The sequence below is a fragment of the Panthera tigris genome, chromosome D1 (genome assembly GCF_018350195.1).
Source record: "Panthera tigris isolate Pti1 chromosome D1, P.tigris_Pti1_mat1.1, whole genome shotgun sequence".
NCBI classification, from domain to species: Eukaryota; Metazoa; Chordata; class Mammalia; order Carnivora; family Felidae; genus Panthera; species Panthera tigris.
The window spans coordinates 26,745,088-26,764,511 of NC_056669.1; the positions used below are offsets into that span (position 1 = coordinate 26,745,088).

The following is a 19,424-nucleotide window of genomic DNA, read 5'->3' on the forward strand; positions in this document are numbered from 1 at the left end:
CTGAGGAATCAGGGGTCATTAAAGATCTCACTGAATATGGGAGGTAGTTGTTCCTGTAAAGGGTCAGATAGATAGTGCCGTAAGGTGCTGTGGGGTGGCACTTCCCCAGAGCGTTAGTGGTTTTCCAGTCTGCAAAATTGTAGTTTCCTGATGCGTGTAGTTGGGAGGACTTGCCACAGAGAAATTGTGTTCATGTACTTGTGGGGTTCCCAGCTTGAGTGTTCTGAGAGCCCAGAAGTATCACTGTGCCACCGGCCAAGTTTGTGCTCCCCTCTGAAGGGGTCTGAGGTGGGCGGATGTGCTGGTTTTGTGAGCCAGTTTTCATAGGGACAGAAGGGTGGGTGCCCTTGCATCTTCAGAGCCAGACCTCTTGGGCTGCAATGCCTTTACCTTTTTCTTCCCGGGAGTGGAGGCAGCTTGGGTTTTGTATAATCTTTACCTAGCCCAGTGATACGAACCAAAGACTGTCTCCAACACACAAGCCTTTAAGCCGCAGATGTGCGTTGCTGATGGCAACGTGCTCATTGGCACTGATGGACTTCAGTGCTTTGAAATTCTCTCAGCTGAACTTTTGAGTATCGGGGAATGTGGTTTGTGAAGCTGTATATTCTAATTTAGTTAATCTGAAAATTGGCTGTGGTGATCCTCTTTAGCTTATGTAGGAGCCAAATATTCTTGACAAGATTTTAGTTATAGCTTTTAGGTTTAGAGCTAAGTAAAAATGCCTTGACGGGAGAACTTTGGAGTGGCTGGCTGATTTGTAGTCACATTTGTCAGGTCTACAGTTGTCTTAGTTGTTTTAGTGTCGTATTACAGTTATGCAGTTCTGGAAATTAGGTGAACTTCTTTGTCTCTGAACTGAGATTTGTTGGGTTTGGTATTTGCTGTCCACTGAGCTCTAATATTATGATACAGAAAATTGTACAAGTAAGTTTTCTATCCATCCTCCCTGGCTTGGGAAATTGGGAGTGAACTGGGCTAATAAGAGTTTTTCATAGGGATTTCTTTAGGGATTGAGCAGGGAAACTTGTCCTCTCAAACCTTTCCTTTGTGGGGTTAAGCTCCCTGTGCAGATATCCACTTGCCTGGGGTCAGTAAGACCTTCCACTTGAGGAGCAGTGAGGAAAGGGTATTCTAATGGGTTTCCCCTCTAGTGGGTGAAGGCCTGGGAAGGCCAGCAAGCCCAGCGTGTCTTCACACTCTGTGGTGAATCCTTGTCAAATACAGCAACTTAATGTTGTCCCTCATCCTTGATATGAAAGGCTAAGACTTGTTCAGTCATATTGAAAACTAAAAAAATTATAGCTAGAGCAGTGTGGACTTTGCCTACCCAGTCTATATGCAAAGAGCATGCAGCACTGAAGTTTCTTTCAAAATGGAGCTTTTGTGGAAGTTGCCTTTGCAGGCCTGATGTCTGCCCTTGTCTCCGGCCAGAAGCGATCAGTGACAGCAATAAGTAATTCGTTTTTAGGTTTTAAGATTTCAGGAACTGAGGGAAGATGTAGAAGTGATTTCCTTTTCTCCCCCTGAAGCCTTAAGTAGATGCCAAGGACACCAAGGGGGCACGGACTGGCCTGGTGGCTGAATGTCACAGAAGGAAAGGGGAGCAGTGCGCTCTAACCAAGTGGAGTCTTGGCAGACAGGAGCACCTTGTACCGTAAGCGTGGTGCGAGATAAACTAGTCTGTTCTGCAGGTCCTGGGTTTGATTTCTTTCCTAGGGCACAGTGCACTTTCAATGTTGGGCCTGGCCCCCAAAGGGAACCCCCTCTTGTTTTGTTCCAGTTCCCCCAACTCCTCTGCCAACCAATGATGTTGATGTGTATTTCGAGACCTCTGCAGACGATAACGAACATGCCCGCTTCCAGAAGGCTAAGGAGCAGCTGGAAATACGGCACCGCAACCGAATGGACAGGGTAAACCGTGGCACTCCCCTTCTGTTACAGGTGTTCGGCACTGGGTAGTAGGGTTTTCATAGTGGAAGAAAAGGGTCACCGCCGTCCTAGATTGTCACTCTGTGTTAGGACAGGTGAAGTGTGAGAGTATAAGCAGGTCTCCCTTCTGGGTGTGACTAGCCCCTCCCCTCTGCCCCACCTCCATCTCCATGATAATATAATTAGCCTCTGAGTGCTTTATTGGGTTCAGACTACGGAGTACTTCCTGTAACCATTATGTTCTTGTTATTTTTCTTTGCTATTAACTGGCTTTAAAAATTTTTTTCTTCTATGGAGGGAAAATTTATATCATTGTTGTAAACAGAAAGCTAGTATCATTTGCCATTTAGAACTAGGTAAATGTAAAAATATATTAGATGAAAGCAAACCTGCATAGTATATTCTAGCTTAGATACTGTTGTCTGCTGAAGGCTCTGAGTCTTGAGATGCTTTCTTTTTTCTTTCTTTTTTTTTTAAGATTTTATTTTTAAGTAACCTCTACACCCGGTGTGGGGCTTGAATTTACAACCTCGAGATCAAGAGTCACACGCTCCACTGACAGAGCCAGCCAGGCGCCCCTCGGGATGCTTTCTTAAAAAAGTTACAAGTGTTAGAGCAACATGAGCACCACAGTGCAGCTTTCTCCTAGTTACTGAGAAAGACTGAAAGAAAATTGAAAAGAATTTCTTAGGTCTGAATACCACCTAAAATCTCATACATTACCATGTGCCAGGCTTGTACTTTTGGAAATGTTTGTTGACTCTATTTTATCCAAACAGTTCTGAGAAGTAGGTATTAAATGCACCCCCCACCCCCTTTTTTATGTGTGTGAGGAGACTAAGGCACAGAGACTTTAAAAAAAAATTTTTTTTAACGTTTATTTATTTTTGAGAGAGAGAGAGAGAGACAGAGTATGAGAGGAGCAGAGAGAGAAAGGGAGACACAGAATCTGAAACAGGGTCCAGGCTCTGAGCTGGCAGCACAGAGCCTGACGTGGGGCTAGAACTTGGGACCAGCAAGATCATGACCTGGGCCAAAGTCAGAAGCCCAGCTGACTGAGCCACCCAGGCGCCCCAAGGCACAGAGACTTTTAAATAACTTGCCCGGGGTTATAGAATGGGGAGGTTATGGAATTGAGGCTCCGTTTGCTGATGGTTGGAGTCCAGGACCTTCTGAGACAGTAATTCTGTGAAGGAGCTAAAACTGCTGTGAGCTTGTGAGGGGTCACATGAGGCGATTTCCTTTTGCACAGTTTCCTACATTAGATTTCAGGGCCTGGCGGTATTGTTAGAAAATGGGGGGATTGTTTTAGAGATGACTCTCTGGTGATACTGGCTTTGACCTTTTTCTAGGTAAAGAAAGAATGGGAAGAGGCTGAGCTTCAGGCCAAGAACCTCCCGAAAGCAGAGAGGCAGACTCTCATTCAGGTAAGATGTGTTTTCCAGGGACATAATCTCTGAAGTCCAGTCAGAGCCACATTCCCAGGAAATTACCGTTTGACACCTTTCGCTTAGTTGAGAGCTTATCTTACAGCAAGTTTTAACTGCCTTCCCCCTCCCCACCCCCACCCCCACCCCCAACTAGCATTCTCTAGAATTGATCACCAATGGTAGAAGGAAAGCAGGGGACCAACCAGTGTACCTAATTCATGCCAGGAAGCAAACCTTAGTTGGCTGTGTTTGTTAATTCTGCTCTCCTGGCAAAAATCCTCAATTCATCTTCATTCTTAGGCTGTGACTTGTTTTTCAGCAGCATTGAATTTTATTTATTTATTTATTTATTTATTTATTTATTTATTTATTGGCTTCTTGAAAAGTCAAAGTCAGACAATAAAACAGTGATGCCAGTTCATCTCGGGCTTTGCAAGAATGTAACATTAGAATCAGCAGCAGCACCCACCCCACCCCCCACCCCCCCAATAGAACAGAGTGTTGTTAGGAACAGGGATTGCAATTTATAAGACTGGTTTGGGTTTCATAAAGCTGATTGCATTTAAGTCAGTTTGTGTTTATGATGAACTGAAATCTTCTCAGGAGGTTAACACTCTGTTGGAACACCTTTTCTTTCTTAGCAATCATCTAGAAAATCTAAGAGTTAATTTCTATGCAGCCAGTGCATCCTGTGCAGGGAAATTTAAAATTTAGTTCCACAGCCTTAAACTTTACCTTTCAGCCTGGCCAGGTTTTCCACAGACAACTTGCCCTTCAGGACATCAGTGTGAATGACTCAGCATAACCTACCACATTACTGGGATATATTTCAAAATATAGTTCCTGTTGGTCTGTGTCTCAGGATTCGGATCTGGGGTGCCTTTGCCACAATGTGGAAAGGGCAGCATTCCTTCTTGCACAGGGCACGTTGAGAAAGCCCGCATAGGGGCTTGCCACACTAGTGATTTCAGGAGCAAAAGTGCTAAGAAGTCCACTGCCCCTCAGATTTAACATGCTCTCATTAGATTAGGAAGTAATTTTCCTGACAACAATCAGAGTATATTTACGTCTGTCTTACCCTTGCTTAACTCTTCTGGACCTGTTACCGGCTTACACAGGCTCTAGGTGAGGAGGCATAGTCCTGGGGTATCGCTGTTTGCTTAGACTTCCTCCAGGTACCATGAATTTCACGTTGTTCCTGCCTTCTTGGTTTAGCACTTCCAAGCTATGGTTAAAGCCCTAGAGAAGGAAGCAGCCAGCGAGAAGCAGCAGCTGGTGGAAACCCACCTGGCTCGGGTGGAAGCTATGCTGAATGACCGCCGCCGCATGGCTCTGGAGAATTACCTGGCTGCCTTGCAGTCTGACCCACCACGGGTGAGTGGTGTGCAGAGCCCAGAGAACGGTATCCTCGAGGTCACCTCCTCTAAAGCAGCATATGTGTAGAACATGTGTGATGACCTGACACGGGTCAGCAAAAAAATTACATTTTTATGACGAGTTCTGGCAAGGGAAGAGAGGTAAGGAGAGAAGAAGGGAAAAAAGGTGTCATGTTCTAGTATGTTCTTACGTCACCTTAGCATTACACTTTATGCTTGCATATGCCACCAGTGATATGGAAGTGTCTTACCCTGGAAAAGCATAATCTGAGGATATGGGTTGGTAGTTACTCAATTATTGAATTTTTATAGTAGCTTTTTTTAATGCTTATTTTTGAGAGAGAGAGAGAAAGACAGATTGTGAGTGGGGGAGGGGCAGAGAGAGAGGGAGACACAGAATCCGAAGCAGGCTCCAGGCTCCGAGCTGTCAGCACAGAGCCCGACGTGGGGCTCAAACCCGAACCACGAGATCATGACCTGAGCCAAAGTCGGACGCTTAACCGACTGAACCACCCAGGCGCCCCTTATAGTAGCTTTACTTTCAAAGAATAAAAACTTGCCTTTTGAACACGCTGTTGTAATAAGATTATGAAGAAAAGGGTAAAGGGACTTATATCGAAGCCCCTGGTGCTGGTGGTCTCGTGCTTCTTTGTCCCTTCGCTCTAACCTACCTTGCTTTTGGGGGATGGAAATACTGGGAAGAATGGTATTGGTATCCTTCTTAGGTGAGCAAGCAGAGCCTTTTCTGGGTGACACAGGGACTGCCTACCTTGCAATTTAAGGTGTCGGACACTGAGCTTAGGAAAGAGGACAGATTGAGAGGGCTAGAGATTCTGGAAAATACTGTTCCTTAAGGAGCCAACATAACTTTGGAACTTAGTTTTTGGTACATTGTGTAGAAAGGTAGTTTCTTCTTACTTGAGAAGCTTAAAAGCTTTAAAAAGCACAGCTTTCCTTCTTGGTGCCCGGCTGGCTTTTACATTCTTAGGTGAGTTTTTTAAGCCTTGCTTTCCTGCCTGTTTTCAGTTCTGTAGTGCCTGGATATTCAAACTGCTGTTCTCTCTTGCAGCCTCATCGCGTCCTCCAGGCCTTGCGGCGTTACGTCCGTGCTGAGAACAAAGACCGTCTGCATACCATCCGTCACTACCAGCATGTGTTGGCTGTTGACCCAGAGAAGGCAGCCCAGATGAAATCCCAGGTACACTAGACACAGTCGAAATTGCCGCAGGAGAGTGTCTCTAGCGGGGAGAAGCCGCTTCGACCGTTGGTTGGGCAACACTGATAGCTGTGCTTGGAAAGTGATAAATGGCTTCCAAAGACATTATTAGATTACAAGAGGTGGTTTTTGCAAAAATACAGTTTCTAAGATCTCTTTTCCATACTTTGTTCTATTAAGTCCTTTCTCCGTAAAGAGTTTCTGAAAGTTTAGTGGAAAAACTAGACTATCTATCATGTAGTATTTTACAGAAAAACAGCCATTTTTATATAGTGAGACTAGAAGGAAAGGAGAGACCTTGATCAGTGTATTAAATTAACAACTAGGGAATGAGTTGTGTGCCAGCAAGATCATAGTGCCACACCAGATGGCCCAGGAAGTGGAACTCTCTCCCTTGCAGACCTCGGGGGGAAACCCCAGCTGTCCTGTGTGATATTCGCTCTGTGCTCTAAGCCCTTAGTTCCAGTGAAGCTTGGCTGCTGAATTACATGAACTTCTGCATGTTCCCTGTGGTGTTATCTACACTCTGGGAAGTGGTGAATATGTTCAGCCTATTGTAATGTGCGCATTTGGTCTGGGATGTGAGTGTGGTGGTGTTCTTACCCCTCATGTGAGCTCAACAGCTCACCGTGAGGACACTGATGTCCAGTACCCTGCCCTGTGGTTCTTGTTCTCCTGTGGGCATAGGAACCGTCCTCAGTCAAATGGCTCCTTAATTCATCTGAAATATGACAATGTCCACACACGCCAAGACTGTGGGTGGTGCATTTTCAGTTTCCATTTGCATTTTTTCTCTCAGGCACTTATTACTCTGGTGCTTTCCCATCAATTTACTTGATTGAAAGAATGGCAAATATAAAATTAAATTACTTTCATCCCTGCTTTTAAAGGTCAGAGAGACCTCAATCTACAATAAAAGCATCTTTCCATTTAATTTTTTTTCGTTTGGCCATGTTATATGGCTTCAAGCCCACATAATTAATCCATTGGCTTAGAGCACCCTCTTTAGGACGAGCATGGTAAGTGCCAGTGTAACCAGACAGGCATACCCGCCCTGACATGCCTCACTGTGGCCTTGGGGTGGACGTTAGCCCACATCACCTTTCATTTCCACCCCAAAACCTTCACAAGTAAATGACCAGTTTTGATGGCTTTTTTTTTCCTTTTTAAAAAGTATGAACAATCCGGAATTGTTGCATTCAGAAAAGGTAGTGAACCGTGGAACAGGGATGGTAGATAAGTCTTGATCACTCCTTAAAGTCAGGTTTATTTATACCTCAATGTAAAGTTTTGAAGGAATAACTAATCTAGTTAAATATGAATGAACTAGTTCTGTTATTCACCATGATAATCATTTCAAGCAATTACTTCACTAAGCAAAATCCGTGAATGGCCCCCTCTCCATGCCAGTCTGCTTTTAGCCAGTGATTTCATTCCTTTTTTTACCCCATCTAATCTGACTGGTGGTAAAAATGGACTCTTTCCCTCTTTCACTCAGCAAAACCTTACCGAGTATCTCGCATTGTACAAATTAGGGTTCTTTTGGGGCACCTGGGTGGCTCAGTCGGTTGAGCATCTGTCTCTCAATAATAAATAAACATTAAAAAAAATTTTTTTATAAAGAAATTTTAACGTTTATTCATTTTAGAGAGAGAGGGGGGGACACAGAATCCGAAGCAGGCTCCAGGCTCTGAGCCGTCAGCACAGACTAATGCGGGGCTTGAACTCACGAGCCTCGAGATCATGACCTGAGCTGAAGTCAGACGCTCAACCGGCTGAGCCACCCAGGCACCCCTAAAATGAATAAACGTTAAAAAAAACAAAAGATTAGGTTTCTTTTAAGCTCAATTAGTACAGTTAGTTAAGTGCCTCATATAAAAATCAAATGAATAACTGCCTAGTGAAAGGTTTTAAATTTTGTTTTTAACTCAGAACACTCTCTGGATAAATTCTCAGATTGCCAAGGGGTATTACACACAGTCTGCACATACTCCTATACAGCAGTCCCCCGTGATTGGAGGCTTCGCTCTCTGCGGTCCGCCGTGGCCCAGAAGTGAATGATCCTCCTGATGTATCATCAGGAGGTTAGTAGTAGCCTACCTTTATGTCACAGTGCTACGTCACTCATCTTGCTTCACGTGGGCATTTTATCATCTCACATTATCACAAGAAGAAGGGTGAATACAGTATAAGAAGGTATTTTGAGAAACAGAGACCCCATTAAATAACCTTTATTATAATTGTTCCACTTTATTATGTCATTGTTAATCTCTTACCTATGCCTAATTTATAAGTTGAGCTTTGTCATACAGGGAAACTCAGTACGGTCTGCAGTTTCAGGCGTCCATTGGAGGTCTTGGAATGTACCACCCACAGATAAGGGGGGACTGTTAGATTTCAGTGGTCAGTAAATAAGGATGGGGATTAATGGATTTCCTCTGCCTGGCTGCTTTGCTGGACTCTGCAGAGAATATCCTTTTTCCGCTGATCTTTGCGGAAGTGTGTGCATGTGTCCTGTCTGCAAGCTTTGTCCTGGCCTGGCTCTGTTGGTAACGAGGTCTCTCCACCATACTATACTTCCAGGTGATGACACATCTCCATGTGATTGAAGAAAGAAGGAACCAAAGCCTCTCACTGCTCTACAAAGTACCTTATGTAGCCCAAGAAATCCAAGAGGAAATCGGTGGGTGCTGCGTTTGTACTGAGGTCTGTGAGGGACTTTGGCCAAGACTCAAGGGTGGCAGCAGTACAAGGGCCAGGAAGCTAGGCATTAGCACTCCAGGATTTAGGTCTGGAATTCACTGGGGCTTACGTGGCAAGTAAGGTCAAGGAGTAACCTGGGGACAGATGTACTGGCGGTGAGCCACAGAGCCTTGAGTTTCTTAACCTTTACTCTGTTACCGGAAGAAAAATTGAGGGTGTGAAATTGCAAGGGACCGGGGAGTTTCCTGTTGCCCTTTCCCCCTTAATTGCTGATGCATTTCAAGGCACCTATTTTACACACATTCTCACTTCCTCTCTCTCTTCTGGTCTTCTTTCTTTTTTTTTTTTTTTTGTTTGGCAAATATTTATTGTGTCTACTGTGTGTCACAGAGGGAAAATGGTGTAGACCGTATATCCTGGAGTCATGTTATAGTATGAGACAGACAGGAAAACAAGAAAAGGAGTGCCATGTGGGGGCATCAAATAGGGTGGAATGGTGGAGAGTGGCTGGGTGGTCAAGGGGTTTGTCTTCGGCGCAGTCACCTGGGACCCACATGACAAGAAGGAGCCATCCACGCAAAGACTACAAGGGGAAAAACATTGTTAGCAGAGGAAATGACTACTGCAGAGACCTGAAGATTAAGTCAAGTGTGGACACATTTGAGTAGATCAGTGTGACTAGAACATAGTGAGGGAGAAATGGGGCCAAAGAAGTTGGCAGAGACCAATTTGTTCAGAGATTTTAGCAAAATCAAGGAGTCTGGGTTTTATTCTAGGATAAATGGAAAGCTGTTAGAGAGCTTTAAACTAGGGAGTGACCAGATCTGAATTATGCTTTAAAAAAGAACATGAACTAAAGAAAAAATTACTTGGCTGCTATGTGCTATTAAAATTAGAAACCTGCCAGGAAGCAATTGTAAAAATCCAGGCGACAAATGCTGATCGTGGGCACTAAGATGGTAATGGAGGAAATAAACAGATGTGGGGGCTTTCGGGCACGTTGCAGACGAAGGGCGAACAGTGTGCTGCTGGGTTGGATGCCAGAGGTGAGGGACAGGAAGACATCGAGGGTAATGCCCAGCCTTCCATTGTCAGCAGCTGAGTGGATGGTGATGCCGCACTTGACTGAGGAAAAGCGTTCTCTTTATACATGATAAAATAGAAGTTGGACATTAAGTGGGGGTGTAAAGGGGGCTGTTCAGTGAGCTGGAGGTCGGGCAGTAGATATGAGGTACAGATTTTCAGATCGTGGCCTATGGATGGCATTTAAAACTGTGCCGTCGGATGAAACCACTGAACCAGAGTGAGTTGGTAAAGAAGAGGAGTTCTGGGGCGCTGGGGTTCCGCGGTGCTACAGGGTCGGGGGTGCAGGCAGGAGGGAGTTGTCCACTGCGAGCTGGCGAGATGCTCCCCTCAGTAGATCCCAAGTTCTGTAATGCCATGAGTTAGCCTTGTTCACACTGGTGGTCCCTCTGAATGCCGGTTCCCTGCCATGCCTCTCTTTGTCAGATGAGCTGCTTCAAGAACAGCGTGCAGACATGGACCAGTTCACGGCCTCTATCTCAGAAACCCCCGTGGACGTCCGGGTGAGCTCCGAGGAGAGTGATGAGATCCCACCATTCCACCCCTTCCATCCCTTCCCGTCCTTACCTGAGAACGAAGGTGTGTATGATTGACAGCGCAGCTTCTCAGCGGCGCTGGGGGCGGGGATGGGCCGGTGGCCTGTGGTTGGAAAGTTGAAGGTAGAATTTTGAACCTGGGTTGTGTTAGGGGGGCTATTTTCTTGGTGACAGTTGGGCAGGGAGATGGAGACTGGATTCATTTAGCACCTACTGTGTGCAGGCACCATGCTGGGTGCCTTCAGATCCTTGGCTTCAGTATCACCATGAGGTTAGTAACATTTCTCCCACTTTAGAGAGATGGTTTGCTGAAATCCTCTTTTTTTTTTTTTCTGGTCCTGTCAGCTGCCTTCAGAGTGTATGACACCTTGCATGTGGAAGTCACTCTGCTGCTTAAAGAGCACTTTCACGTTATATTAGGTCATTAGCTTTTCATAACAAGCTGGGGAGCAGGCAGTGGAGAGACGACAGAGGTGACTTTTCAAGGTGATACCTCTAGTGTTGGGGGTGATAAGAAGCCATGTCCCTCTGACTCTGTCTGGCACACTTTCTTCTATTCCTTTGCTGGGTCTTGATGTTTAAAAGGATCTTTAAAAGCTGTGGGTCTGCACCAGAAATAAACAAGCTGCTCAGCTCGGTGCCCTGAGACTAGGCTGTGGAATCAGTTTCTATTTATTTGTCTGCTGCTATTGCTGCTGATGGTGGTGGTGATAAAAATAGTGGCCACAGCTATAGAGCCCTTATCATATGCCAGCTTTAGCTAAGCGCTGTGCACGGATGCTCTCATTTAATCCTCAAAATAGCCCTCTTAGGTAGGTACTGTGAGTGTCCTCATTTGGGGATTCCAAGATTTAAAGAGGTTAAGTGTCTCTCCAGGCTCACGTAGCCTGTGGGTGGAGAGTAAGGATTTGAACCCAAGCTGATGTGGTCCTGCAGTCCTGGGTACTGTCGCCTACCTCAGACCAGATGTAGCAGTGCTGGGACAGAGGCCTGAAGAAGGTACTGAATGGGGAGGATGGGGTACATCCAACTCAGCCTTCAGACTTAAACAGAATGCCTTCTGAACAAGTTACCCCAAAGGTACCAACTCGTACGGTTGACCCTGCGATAGTAAAACGGAATGTGAGAAAGGAGCCAGAGAAGTAAAGAGATCTCACTTTGTTCCTAAAACCTGCACTTACAAATCCCATACCTGCATGGGCTTGTAGGGTGGCCGTGCTTACGTATCCCATTTGGGGGTGAGGGCATCTCGGACAGATCCACACTAGGACCTTGTCTCCTTGTTAGAAAACCACAATCGATACTGACTGTATTTTTGTTATTTTCTAAGAAAAATAACTTTGTGGGCTAAGCTAAATAATTTGGGAATCTCCCCAAATTTCCCCCCAAGACAGACCTACTTCTTTCTCTCCTACCTTCCAGTCATATGTTGTAGCTCTTAACTGCTGGTTTGTTTATGGGATGTGTCAGGTGTGTTTTTAAGGAAGAATACTTTTTATTTACGTTATAGAGAAATTCTAAGATAGCAATTTTGAAAGAAGCCATTTTCTTTCTTAATCTCCTTTTTTGTGCTATTTTTTTTTTTTTTTTTTTTTATTGTTTTCCTTTCTGCTAGACACTCAGCCGGAGTTGTACCATCCAATGAAAAAAGGTTGGTCTGTCAAAGATGTTCCCTTTAAGACCTCCATTCCTTTGCACTTCCCCCATGTGTCGGGAGGCTCATTTTCTGTTTCATACCATCACCTGAGATTTTTCCACCTCATTTCTCCAGATGTGGCTGTGAGGGGAGCCAGAGTGGCCTTGGGTCCAGCACTTAGAATCTGGTGTCAGTGGTACTGGTTACAAGGTGCCCATCCTAAACTTTCCTTCTGGATATCCAGAGAATACAGAGTAATCAAAACATATTTTTATGAGACATTTCTTCTGGGTAGATTTTTTTTTTTTTTAAAGTTCATTTATATTGAGAGAGCAAGAGAGCGTGAGTGGGGGAGGGGCAGAGAGCGAGAATCTGAATGAAGCAGGCTTTGCGCCCATCTCACAAACCAAGGGATCGTGACCTGAGCTGAAACCACGAGTCAGACACTTAACTGACTGAACCACCCAGGCGCCCCTCATCCGGATAGATTTTTAAATGTATATTCAACTTAAACAGGTTGGGTGGAATTGCTAGTATATTTGAAAATATGCTTAATTTAGGGGCAGGTGGAGAGTCGGTTCCTTTTACCTCTTCCCCCCTGCCCATCCCCCTCACTGCTCCACTACATCTTGCCCTTTCCTTTCAGCTGTACCCAGCCCTGTGTCTGTGCCCACCTGTCTGTCGCCACTAGTCTCCGTCTTGACTTTAGCATTACTCAAAACACTTAGAAGCTGATGGATGGAACGGGTTGTGACAAGTGGACTCTTGCTGTGTGGTAGTGAGTGTCCAAGCTTCAGAACAGGCTGGGACTGTGTAAGCGCCACGCCGAGTGCCTCGCGTACGTGGCCTCACTTCATGCACTGAGCACACCTACTGGCCGGGGCTTTAGCTCTCTCTGACAGATTAGGTGGTTGGAGAAGCCTCAGACTGCATGATTCGCTCAGAGTCCTGACTGTAAGAAATGGAGGAATCCGAACTCAAACCCAGCTGCTTTGTCTTCAGAGCCTATGCAGTTTCTGTCACATAAAAGGCCGCTGCATTTCCCCAGCTTGTTGGGTGGTCCACAGTCCCAGGGTCATTGTGAATAAGTGCATATGCTTCATGTTCTCAGTGTGTGTTTTATGAGCCTGCTGACTTCGACCAGCTGTGGATGCACCACATGGTGTTCTCTAAGAATTTGATGTTGTGGTTTGTGCCACGGCTTTTTCTCAGAAGAGTGCAATTTCAATCCTGTAAAGATCAGTTCTGTGTTAAATGCTTGGTTTTATTCTACCTGGATATGCCTCTTCTTGGAGGTGACTCTGAACCATGCATCCTAGGTATTTACAGATAAAGATGAATTTCCTGGAAGCTTACCTGGCTTTCGCCCACATACTTCAGTTGTTGTTAGTTGGAATAATTTAAACATTAACTTTTGTTTTCTTAACATCACTTGATTATGCCTTTTATAAAACCAAGGTGGTTTGGGTCAGTGTTTAAGAGAACACGTGAGTTTCACCACCAAAGGAATATCGGAACAGTCTAGACTGGTCATAGGACTTTAAATTAGTTGGTTCAGTGCCGTGTTATTTCTCATGTAGGATTCTGCCCTCTGACCTTTAAAATCCGGAGGAAGAGAGAGAAAGTGATGGAAGGGTTAGAATTTACTAGGCTTGTTCATCCACAGCCTTGCTGAGACAGCACCTTTCTAGATTCTTCCTTCTCAGTCGAAGTGCACTATTGCTGTTTCAGTGGCATTTTGAGACGATAAAAGCCAGGCCTGATTTAACTTACCCTAGAATCAAGTTGGGAAATTGCTCTTTAAGGTGAAAACTTTAGGAAAAACCAGTGTTATTTTGGGCTGCCTTCTGATGGGTAAACGCATTAGCTAGCCCGCACATTCCACACCTGCAGCAGCTGTTACTGGTGGTTCCGTGTCAACAACGAGCCTGGTTGTGAGCCGGAAGGCCTTGCTGTGGCCGGGCCTAGTGTCAGCCCGGGGACAGCAGTGCTTGGCATTTACTCATGTTTGAGTCCTACTCACATGCAGGTGATCACCTTAGAATGAGGAGTGTGCCATCCAGTTGATCTGTTTATAAGAGGTTCAAATTGCGGACGTTTATATTGAACTGTGTATCTTATTAATGAAAAACTCATAGAGTAGGTAGAAATCACATGCTTTCTGAAGCTAAAATAAGGAGGATCACTCCTCACTTTTCCTCTGCCTGGGTTCGTGCTGGGTTCAGTCGAGCCGCATCTTTGGATGCTGTCATTTGGCGTGCCACACACAAGTGATGTCGGCTCAGGTGATGTCTGACCTTGACAAGAGGAGTGTGGCTAGTCTTGCTCCCTTTACAGAAAGGAACCTTCCACCCTCGTGTTTGAATTCTCCCTGTCTGTGGAATGCTTCCTTCCTGCTCATTCTTGAATGACCACTGAAGATGTAACATCTGTGATCCAGGCCCTCAGAGGGTTGCAGGCTAGAGGGAGACACAGAAGAAAATGAGGATAAACAGTGATTTCGAGTGCTGTAAGCTGGAAATGTCTCCCAAGAGGAGCTGCAGCTTGAAGGACAACTAGGAAGGGTTGGAGGTCAGGGAGGGTATTTCAGGCAGAAAGAATTGCCTGTGGGATAAAATAAGATGCTTGAGACAAATGTGCACATTCATTGCTGGTGTGATGGTTCTTCCATCCAAAGGGAGCGAGCGCAGAGTGTTGAAGGAGCAGGTTGTGGGCTTATAGGCACTCGGTAGTATCACATACGGGTATTACATGTTTTTCTGTGCTAGAATGCCTCTGAACTCCACTTCTGTTTATCTTACAATAAACATTCTCTTCTGAAGGCTGTCATTCCGTTTTTCCAGGTTGGATATTAAGTAAGCACTCTCTCCTCCTCCATTAAACTCATCGGTCCTCTGAAAATGCCTGTACCATTCATCCTTATAGAACACAGTGCATCCTCAAAAATGGGAACAAAGTAGCCTATCATGTCGCAGCGGGGGAGGTGATCAGTGAGGGCCCCTGCTTCTGTGAGGTTGGCGTGAGATCACCCCATCCTGGGAAACGCTCAGCTGTGATCTCTCTCCACACAGGATCTGGAGTGGGAGAGCAGGAAGGAGGACTGATCGGTGCTGAGGAGAAAGTGATTAACAGTAAGAATAAAGTGGACGAAAATATGGTGAGCCATTTCTCCCCTCCGCCCTGCCCTGTTTTAATTTTGAGACTAATTAGAATGAGTGGCATTGTTTTAGAGGCTTTCCAAATGAACCTCCCTGTGTTCACTTTCCATATGGTACAAGATGGGTGGACTCCAACTGGTCCCACAAATCTGCTGTATTCTTTAGCATCTGGGTATGAGAAGGAATAAAGAATTACTTTTCAGCCGTAGCTCTCCTCTTGCGATACAGTGGGGGAAATATATTTGTAACTAAAGATACGAATAAAATATGAGAGGCCATTTTCAAGTGAGTATAGAGATTTAATAACTTGTAAATGGAATAGAGTCGGGTTTGGTTCTTATATTGCCTTTGGTTTATACACACTATTAGTTATTCTATCATTTTCTATCACTGATATTTCTGGATTATTGTCAACTGAGTTTTTTTTTTTTGTTTCATTTTGTTTTTTTAATTTTGAGAGAGAGAGCACAAGCATGCACTTGAGCAGGGAGGGGCAGAGAGAGGGAGACACAGAAACTGAAGCAGGCTGTAGCCTCTGAGCTGTCAGCACAGAGTGCGACGCGGGGCTCGAACTCACGAACTGTGAGATCATGACCTGAATCAAAATCGGACACTTATCTGACTGAGACACCCAGGTGCCCCAATATTTATTTTTAATTGTTTTTAATATTTGTTTATTTTTGAGAGAGAGATAGATTGTGGGCAGGGGAGGGGCAGACAGGGAGGGGGACAGAGAACCTGAAGCAGGCTCCAGGCTCTGAGCTGTCAGCAGAGAGCCCGACAGGAGGCTTGACCCCACAAATCGCGAGATCATGACCTGAGCTGAAGTCAGCCGCCTAACTGAATGAGCCACCCAGGTGCCCCCTGAGTTTGATATTTAAACGTGAATTGTTGGTAATTTATCCTGTAATGTCACTCCATAGTGGTTACCTAAAGGAAAAGGCAAGTGGAAGCACTTAGGGAACTAGCTGCAATACAGTAACTTGTGTCCACACTTGCTTCTTTAGGGGTTTGGTGAGTGGATTTAGAAGGACGTGACAGAACTGCTTGGTTAGTGGGTATCCTCAGTATCCACCTCCCTCCACCAAATAATAAGTGGAGTAGAAAAGAAGCTCCATTTATGCTTAATGTCCCCTTCCACCCAGTTGCTGACATTTTTGTACCATTTCAGGTCATCGACGAGACCCTGGATGTTAAGGAAATGATTTTCAATGCCGAGAGGGTTGGCGGCCTGGAGACAGAGCCGGTACGTACGTGTTCAGCTCCGGAACCTAAATGCCAGGTTTCCCATGGGTCTCGGGTGCTTCTCTCTTGTCTTCTCATTTCAAGTGGAAAACGGAGAGACGCTCGGTGTCTCAAACTCTCAAAGACCCCCATCCCCAATTTCCATACTTTTGGGTAAGAAAGCTAAAATTAGGATCTCGATGGAGATTGGAAAAAGTGGGAGTTCTCCTCATAGGGATAGTCCCTTGGAAAGCAGCATCTCAGAGTTCCCTCAGTGTCGGAGTCACTACTCTACAGGGGCCTGGCCCTCCTTGAGCTGCTGGTCTCCCACTCGCCATCTTTCACATTGTGCGAAGAGTCGCTGAGACCTTGTCGCACATCTACTTTGTTATCGTAGGAATCCGTGGGGCCACTGCGGGAGGACTTCAGTCTGAGCAGCAGCGCCCTCATCGGGCTGTTGGTCATTGCAGTGGCCATCGCCACGGTCATAGTCATCAGCCTGGTGATGCTGAGGAAGAGACAGTATGGCACCATCAGCCATGGGATTGTGGAGGTGAGTAGCAGGGGCTCTCTTGTGACTTGGCCTTGAGGTGGTGATGGTTTGCTCTGTGCAGTCAGGGAGGCTTATGGAATTCAGACATCTTAACTTCGTGGGTGCTGCACTTCAATTAAATTACTCACTGGATTATTAGATCATGTTTTGGAAGTCAGTCCCAACCGAATTATGTTGGTCCTATCACAAAGGGCTGTTGCCAGCTCCGACGGTGAATGTGAGGAAACCATAAGAGCATTTTATGCTGCAGAGGGTGAAAACTTCCTGAGTGTTTTCTTCTTTCAGGTATGTTAGATATTTGAGAATGAGGACTGTTGATACTCTTTTTTATTTTTGTTCTTGTTACTGACTTGTTTTTTTAAGGAGCAAACCAGGTATATGACCAATCAGGCAACCCTGGCAATCATGAATCTTAAAAATATGAAATAGAAGTAATATTTTTTTTAACGGCGGAGAAAAGCAACAGGAAATTTAGAGCCAGAGCAGGCTGTTTTCTGTTCCGTCTTCTGCTGGTTCATAATTAGAACTGCTTACCACTCATTTTGTGGTGGGGGATGGGAATGGCCGGGGTGTCTTGGTTCCAGAAAACAAATACAGTAAAGAATATGGTACGGGGCACCTGGGTGGCTCAGGCGGCTGAGTGTCCAACTTCGGCTCAGGTCATGATCTCACGGTTTGTGAGTTTGAGCCCCGCGTCGGGCTCTGTGCTGACAGCTCAGAGCCTGGAGCCTGTTTCGGATTCTGTGTCTCCCTCTCTCTCTGCCCCTCCCCTGCTCACTCACTCTCTCCCTCTCTCTCAAAAATAAATAAAAAAAAAAAAATTAAAAAAAAAAAAATGATACCCTCTGGAAAATTGGTTCAGATGTATGTCCACCTCCTGCTGGACACCGACTTCATTGTGGAATTTCAGAGCTGGAAAAGACCCCAGGGATCTTGGGGTCCCAGTCCTTATTTTCTAGGGAACGCTCCCCTGTGCTGTCCTAAACAGTAAGTAGCAGTACCGAGACATGGTCGTCACCGTGGTGCTAGTAAATTCAATTCACTCTGTTCTCTAACTCGGACCAAGCTTTCAGGACTTGCACTTTCAGAAGCCTCTCTGACCCTCTTCTTTTCTTTCTCCTTCTCCTGTGTCCTCCCCACCAGCTCTTGTGTGGTGTCCCCAGTGGAAATGGGACACCCGGTTGACCTCGCTTCCCAGGGGAGTGCACAGCAAACACCTTAGGTCTTCTGACGTCCTGTGCAATTCTCTTGTGGTACAGTGCAGTGATATTCCGTCTCTGTTCCTCCAGGTTGACCCAATGCTCACCCCAGAAGAGCGTCACCTGAACAAGATGCAGAACCATGGTTATGAAAACCCGACCTACAAATACCTGGAGCAGATGCAGATTTAAGTGGGAGAAAGCAAGTGGCAGCGCCTGCTGGAGGAGGTGCTGCAGGTGGGCTAGAAGGGGTCCAGCATTTTGGATCAACTACTGGACCAGCAGTGCTTCCAGAGGATTCATCTGATGTGCAGACCTTCTGGATTGTTAGGACTCTAAAGTACTACTGTAGAATCACAATCTCCATTCTTTTAAATGGGTGAAAAATGTTAATATAACAATATATGATATATAAACCTTAAATGAAAAAATGATCTATTGCAGATATTTGACTGATGTAGTTTTCTTTTTTTAAATTAATCAGAAATCCCACTTCCATTGTATTGTCTTACATACGCGCTCTGTAAATGGGAAATGTTGGTTTTTGGTGATAGACTGTATATGCAGGCCGTTCCAGCTGTATTGTATGCGTCACTCCTTTAGGCTCATTCACTGTCCTGGTTTTTATTAGGAAAAAAAAAAAACCAAAAAACCTAAGGCAGTATTCCCTTGTTAAATGAGCTAGCTTTCAGAAAGTTGCCCAGAAACTAAATGTTAAGGGGAACCGTGATTGACCGTTCAAACACTTCATGATACTCTTGCAAAATTATTTTAAAGGACCAGTTCTTTGGAAGTCAGGTGTTCCCAGTGCTGGGTACCTTGGTGTCCCAAGGAGGTTAAAAGCATTTGAGCCCCGGCATCTTTTAGTGAGAGCCTCACGTATACAGGTTAGGGCATCCACTACTGCTTTCCTTCTGAATCCAGTTCTTCCACAGAAATTAGCCTGTAGTTTGTATATGACGTTCTTCCACTGTCTGCCGTTACTGACCGTAGCTTTTTACTGCTCACTTCCCTTCCAAGTAACGTCCATATGTGCTGTCTTTTCCCCTTTGGACATTTTCCCCCGGAAGGCACTGGCCCTCAACCCTCTCCACTGTACCTTGACTTCTCTGCCCACCCTCGCCTGGCACCAGCCTCTCTGCTGTTCAAAGACCACAGTGGTAGGTGGCCATGCCGCCTGGGAGGGAAGGTGGGGGGCTTGCTTTGACGTGCAAGGAGGATGTTCCATGTTTTATGCGAAACGCTCTGTAGACACCGTGGAAAATTTTGGAGATTGTTTCCTTCACCTGAGTCTTTGTGATGCTTGTATAGTGGATGATGCTCACAGCTTTTTCTTTTTCTTCTGTTTTTGTTTCTTTCCTTTTTTTTCTCCTCCCCT

At 45.4% G+C, this 19,424-nt stretch overlaps 1 protein-coding gene across 5 annotated transcripts in view; it reads left to right on the top strand.

Moving 5' to 3' along the window:
• The window catches only part of APLP2 (amyloid beta precursor like protein 2), an 85,989-nt gene extending 67,254 nt beyond the window's left edge, over positions 1 to 18,735 (top strand). For 3 of the 5 annotated variants that reach the window (XM_042957623.1, XM_042957626.1, XM_042957625.1), the window contains 11 exons: positions 1,784 to 1,914; positions 3,285 to 3,359; positions 4,578 to 4,736; positions 5,808 to 5,936; positions 8,538 to 8,637; positions 10,167 to 10,319; positions 11,892 to 11,927; positions 14,984 to 15,069; positions 16,242 to 16,316; positions 16,692 to 16,847; positions 18,137 to 18,735. In XM_042957623.1, coding sequence (XP_042813557.1) covers positions 1,784 to 1,914; positions 3,285 to 3,359; positions 4,578 to 4,736; positions 5,808 to 5,936; positions 8,538 to 8,637; positions 10,167 to 10,319; positions 11,892 to 11,927; positions 14,984 to 15,069; positions 16,242 to 16,316; positions 16,692 to 16,847; positions 18,137 to 18,238 — 1,202 coding nt within the window. In that variant the 3' untranslated portion in view covers positions 18,239 to 18,735. The remainder of the gene's footprint in view (positions 1 to 1,783; positions 1,915 to 3,284; positions 3,360 to 4,577; positions 4,737 to 5,807; positions 5,937 to 8,537; positions 8,638 to 10,166; positions 10,320 to 11,891; positions 11,928 to 14,983; positions 15,070 to 16,241; positions 16,317 to 16,691; positions 16,848 to 18,136) is intronic. The other 2 variants (XM_042957624.1, XM_042957627.1) reach the window with 1 other exon arrangement.
• Positions 18,736 to 19,424: the final 689 nt, after the last annotated feature.